Source organism: Erinaceus europaeus, chromosome 12 (assembly GCF_950295315.1).
Source record: "Erinaceus europaeus chromosome 12, mEriEur2.1, whole genome shotgun sequence".
NCBI lineage: Eukaryota > Metazoa > Chordata > Mammalia > Eulipotyphla > Erinaceidae > Erinaceus > Erinaceus europaeus.
Window position 1 is genome coordinate 48,246,252 of NC_080173.1, and position 6,119 is coordinate 48,252,370.

Sequence of the window (6,119 nt, forward strand, 5' to 3'; positions counted from 1 at the left end):
GGCTTCTTACATGGTTTGACTTACAACAGTGTCCTGAGGGTGAGCTATATGAGGGTCAGGTCTTTCTTCATTTTTGATAAAGAGGCACAGAAGTGGCCTTCCTCATGCTCCCCCACCCTCCACAAACTCTGGTGAACAGGGCACATTTGTCACTCTACCTCAACACTTTGTGAATAACTGTGGCTGTTGGCAAGGTAATGGGCTGGTCACTTTGAAGCCAAACCATGAAGCTCTTACTTACCCAACCAGCACAATTGGTGAGGAGTCCTGACTTAGCAAGAAGCCAGAGTAAAATTTTTATGAGCTAAAGGACTTGTGTGAGGTAGAAAAAATTGGTGAAGAGGGCAAAAGGCAGTAGTGCTGCCAGAGGTTGCCACACCCCCAGCTGACAGAATATAAAGCTCTGCAGGGAACTGACTCTTATACCAGAGAAGAGCAATCCAGCTTTGAAAGTGACCTTCAGGATCACACTCCCTCCCAGCACAATGCCTTACAACTTCTGCCTGCCCAACTTCAGTTGCCGCTCCAGCTGTGCCTCCCGGCCCTGCGTGGCCCCCAGCTGCCACAGCAGCACCCTGCCTGGGGCCTGCAACATCCCTGCTAATGTGGGCAACTGCGGCTGGCTCTGTGAGGGCTCCTTCAATGGCAGTGAGAAGGAGACCATGCAGTTCCTGAATGACAGGCTGGCCAGCTACCTGGAGAAGGTGCGCCAGCTGGAGAGGGACAACGCGGAGCTGGAGTGCCGCATCAGGGAGCGATGCCAGCCCCAGGATCCCTGTGTGTGTCCCAACTACCAGTCCTACTTCAAGACCATCGAGGAGCTGCAGCAGAAGGTGAGAGGGTGGATCTCATTTTGCCAATTTAATGAATTCTTTGCTCAAATTTAATGCATCAAGCTTGGAATCGATATGAGACTTCCAAAACTCATGCTGAGGATGATAAAGATAAAACTTGTTCATAATACTTGTTTTGAATGATTTAGCCCTATGAATGAATCCTTCTTTTATCCCCAAATTGGAAAGCTGAGAAGATGCAAAGCTATTTGGAAGGAATGTGGCTAAAAAGAATTTGTCATTTTAAGGCACAGAAAATTGGTCTGGTGAGATAATCCAGCCTGTCAGAGCAACAACTTGTGTGCCTGAGGCCCCTGAAGTTAAGGTTCAACCTTTGTTTTGCCAGAGCTGAGCAGGGTTTTGATTCTCCCGTCTCCTTCCCTCTCATAACACACACACACGCACACACACACACACACACACACACACACACACACACACACACACACACACACACATTTAAAGCACAAGAAACTCCTCAGTGTAACCCATTTCTTTTTTATTCTGTCCCCAGATCCTGTGCAGCAAATCTGAAAATGCTAGACTGGTGGTGCAGATTGACAATGCCAAACTGGCCGCAGATGACTTCAGAACCAAGTGAGATTTCTCTACTAAGCAGAACAATAGACAGGTCAAATTGCAAAGTGATGAACTGTGTCCCAGGAATAAGCATGTGGAAACTCTGTGGATGATACTGAGATTTTCTTGCATTGAATTAGATTTTTATGTTAGTTAATTCTTATGGAAAGCAGGAGTTCTGTGTTTTAAGTTTAATTGGAAGGAATCAAAGAAACCACCTATTTTATCCCCTTTTTTCCAATTTAAATTCTAGACCAAATTTAGAAGTAAATTTCATGTTGGTTTCTTAGTATAGATAGTCAGAGTTGTCTCAGAAAAAAAAAAGATTATTAAAGAACAAACATAGATCGAAAATATTCACTTTAGAGAAACAATAATTTTTTTTCTAGGTATGACTATTAGGATCTTGAGAGTTCTTTGCAGTTTTCAATGTAATTTTGCCTATGTCATTTCTTTCATCTTCAGGCCAACCCAGTGAAGTGGTAGTTTGATTCCCATTTTACAGACCAGGAAATCAAGGCTCATAGGTTTACTAGAAATATATCTGTATAACTGAGTCTAACTGATTTTTAGTTCAGAGATTTACCCCCAGTACTAGCTTGCTTCTCAAGGTGATTGGAAAAAAATATGACAGATAATCTGTAGCAGATTCACAAAGTGTACTGACTCACTTAGACAGGCGAGATGATGGGGCTTAGTTGATAGTGAATGGGTCTTTAGAATAGATGCAGGCAATATCAGATTAATACTAAGCATAGGCAATCCATACTGATCACAGGGAAGAAATACATATTTTCACTCAGCACAGGAATATTTTCCCCCCTTTCAAAAGACTTTTTAAAAATGTAGTGAATTTGACTAGATCAGTCAAGCAAAGCCCAGGAAAAATCTTTGACCTCCTGTGATGTTTTGCTTTGTGTCAAGGTATCAGACTGAGCAAGGCCTGAGGCAGCTGGTGGAATCTGACATGAATGGCCTGCGTAGGATCCTGGATGAGCTGACCCTCTGCAAGTCTGACCTGGAGGCCCAGGTGGAGTCCCTGAAGGAGGAGCTGCTGTGTCTCAAGCAGAATCACGAGCAGGTAAGGGAATCTCAGTCCTCAGTATTGAGAGTTCTTTTTCCAGGACAGGACAAAGCGTCTTTGCTAAGCACCCTTGAGCTGACACAGTGTTTTGCTGACTGCTCAATGTAGACTTAAGGATTCTTAGGTTATAAACTTACCTCTTTCACCTCAATGAAGCTGTCCTATTATCACTTGGGGTAAAAAAGCATTGCCAAAAGCCCACACAAAAGTTTTTCAAATAGATCCAATTGTTGATGTACTCCAAATTAATGACTAAACCCATAAGGAAATAGCAAACTTCCTTATATCACGCAGTACAAGAGTTCAAGTTGGACAGCTGGATGGATAACCGGTAGATTGGATAGAGAGAAGAACAGGAACAAATAAAAAATTAAAGTTATGGTTAATTCAGATCTCATGGAACTCAGATGCAAGTCTCAAATTCTGGTATTTTGATGACTAGGCAACAGCCTCTAGTAGAAAGTGTATGATGGTGGATAGTATGAACTAGATGGGATGAGTTAAGCTTAGCTTCTCTACATTTAAGCAGCAGCAATTACATACCAGTATGATGTCAGACTTATCAAAGAGTAAATGGAAACTCCAAATCAGATACTAGAACCATGTACTGAGAAAGAGATGAAGAATCAGAAAGTGGGCCTCCTGACTGATGAGAAGAAACTTAGCCAGGTTTTACACCCAATGAAACCCAATGAAAACTGTTTCTTAAATTCAAAAGCAATCCTCTTTCCACCACAATGGACTCCCTCAAAGAGTTTACTTGTAATCTTCTTTTTGTGGATTCATTCCTTCTCCTTCCTCTACCAGGAAGTCAACACCCTGCGCTGCCAGATTGGAGACCGCCTCAATGTGGAGGTGGACTCTGCCCCCACTGTTGACCTGAACCGCGTGCTCAATGAGACCAGGAGTCAGTACGAGGCCCTGGTGGAGACCAACCGCAGGGATGTGGAGGAGTGGTTCACCACCCAGGTGGGCACCTCGACACAGGGACACTCAGCACCCAAGGCCCTGAGGGGCCAGTGAGGCAGGGACTGAGCCTGTCTTGTCTTGTTTGGTGTTTTAGACTGAGGAGTTGAACAAGCAGGTGGTGTCCAGCTCTGAGCAGCTACAGACCTGCCAGGCAGAGATCATCGAGCTGAGACGCACAGTCAACGCCCTGGAGATCGAGCTGCAGGCCCAGCACAACCTGGTGGGTGCTGGGGGCCTCCTGATGAGACCTGAGCAGCTGGGGAGTGGGAGTGAGTGGGCTGCCCTTAGGGGTCACCTCTCCCTAGGTCTTGGAGAATGTGATGTCTTTGGAGTCCTGGGGAGAAGCCCAGTGAGAGGCAGCTGTGACTTGTTTCTGTCCCCCCACAGAGAGACTCTCTGGAGAACACCCTGACAGAGACCGAGGCCCGCTACAGCTCACAGCTATCCCAGGTGCAGTGCATGATCACCAATGTGGAGTCACAGCTGGCTGAGATCAGGAGTGACCTAGAGCGGCAGAACCAGGAGTACCAGGTGCTGTTGGATGTGCGTGCCCGGCTGGAGTGTGAGATCAATACATACCGGGGCCTGCTGGAGAGTGAGGACTGCAAGTGAGTATGGGGCAGTGGCAGGTAGCACCCCTGCAGGGCACATGCACACTTCTGCTAAAGAATGTCATGGAGTTATTACAGGTCAGGTCAAGTTCCTGCTCTTATTATGTCTATAGAAAGCAGAGGTGTTTTTTCCTATTTTGTAATAATAGTGACAATCAGAAGATGTTTGTTAATCATTACCTGGTCTACAGGTATTTTGTATCCCAAAAGATGCTCCAGAGACTTGACTGTTTAATTCACTGGTGAACCTTTGGATACCAATGGCTGGGCTTCCCACAGCAAAAGGAAAACAAAACTCTAACACACCTCACATGTATTTGAATAGTGCTTGCTGATTTTGCCCATTTCCAATGTCGTATTGGTTTGTCAGATCAGCTAAGGTAGGCAGAGAGGGAATCAGTATAATCCCCAAATGGATGAGCATTTGATATCAAAAGGGAAGATGTCTCAACAACTCACAGTGTCTGGTACTTGTCACTAACACCACATACCTGAGAGGGCAGTTTCTGCCATCCCCCTGATAGGTGAGGAGGCTGCAGCTTAGAGGCGTGCAGTAATGTCTTCATGACTCCAGAGCTGGGGAATGAGGACTGGGATGCTCAAAAAGTCTTCTTAACTTTTGTTTCTTGTCACTATCTCAGAACTCTGTGGAAATAGTAACCTAGTAAAACTTGATTTCCACTGTCCTCAGAGAGTGGTTTCCACACGTTCCCTTGTTTCACTCTCTCCTTTATTTATTCTTATTCATTTCTGTATGCTAATGATCTAATGAATCTGTGTCCTAGACTACCCTGCAACCCCTGTGCCACCACCAACGCATGTGGTTCACAATCCCGATGTGGACCCTCCAGCAACTTTGTGCGTTAGATACCTCAAGGCCAGCAGGAGGATTGCAGGAAGATAGGAGGACCTTTGATGAACCAGCCCTGCTTCTCTGACAACAATCAGCCACCAGAACCCACCCAGGCAGCAGCACATCTCAGCCTGGGAGAAGAAACACCATGCCAAAGTGAGGCCCAGCTCTGAACCTGGCCCACCTGGTCACCTCCATTGCAGGCTGTTCACTTGTAGCTTTTTGTTTCTGATGGTCTGACAGGCTCAGACCAGGCAAGTGTCTTATGCAGTGCTTATGGTTCTCTCTGCTCCTTTGACCTTTCTTGTAGTTTCCCAAATCCCTTTATAAATCTCCCAATAAACTTTCCTCTTGCAAATCAAAGATGATTCTCATTTGTATTCATTCTTTTCAAAGTGTTTGCTCTATGTGTGTATGCTTCTTCTAAAGCCACTTGAAAGCATGGGAGGACTATGTAGTTTTATTCACTCCTAAAAGGTCTTCATCACCATTAATTAACATTCATTAAGCACAGGGAGCCCCAGCATCTCCAGAGGCCAGGCGGGAACCAGTGGGGCCACTATGGCAATTGGTCTCATCTAAATATGATAAATACATTCATCACAGAGCCTTACTCCATAGAATACAACAGTTAACCTTTCTAGAAAGTTCCACTTTTTCTTTTTTAGTCCATATAAGAAGAGAAATAAGAACTGACACAACTGAGTGGTCCATCAAGTAACAAGAAGTCTGTAACTTTTTCTCCTATATAATATGTAAAAATGGTGGGACTGAACTCTGAGCTCAGTTTCTGGATATTAGTTATTTCTGTTATATAAACTGAGAGAATAAAACTTGCAAGAAAGTAGAGCATGCTCTACAGCTCTGAATATCATCACTTGGGGAAAGACTAGACAATTTGTACCCTAGATATCTCTGAATCTTCTTTGGGAAACACTAAGAAATTATAGGAGTAAAAAGACATTTGTTTCCCCCCAAAAGAATTCTGGCCTATACTCTCAGAGGGAAGAAATATTGGGGGAATATGACCAGAGGGCTCTGAACCCCAGTTCCACTGGAGGCTGAAACTTTTGTAACAAGCAACCTTCAGTTTTACACCATCACTGTGAGGGAAGATACTCTGGAGAATACCCGAAGAAGTCAGACACTGTTTCTCTTATCTGAGAGGTAAGAGGAATAAGGAAGGATCA

The 6,119-nt window shown here is 44.6% G+C and overlaps 1 protein-coding gene across 1 annotated transcript; it reads left to right on the plus strand.

Annotated features, from left to right (window-relative positions):
- Positions 1 to 411: 411 nt before the first annotated feature.
- On the plus strand, positions 412 to 5,292 carry LOC103124758 (keratin, type I cuticular Ha3-I). The gene is made up of 7 exons (XM_007535508.3): positions 412 to 833; positions 1,348 to 1,430; positions 2,337 to 2,493; positions 3,304 to 3,465; positions 3,560 to 3,685; positions 3,853 to 4,073; positions 4,862 to 5,292. The coding sequence occupies exons 1-7, from the start codon at positions 486 to 488 to the stop codon at positions 4,941 to 4,943; spliced, it is 1,179 nt and encodes a 392-aa protein (XP_007535570.2). The 5' UTR covers positions 412 to 485; the 3' UTR covers positions 4,944 to 5,292.
- The last annotated feature ends 827 nt before the right edge of the window (positions 5,293 to 6,119 follow it).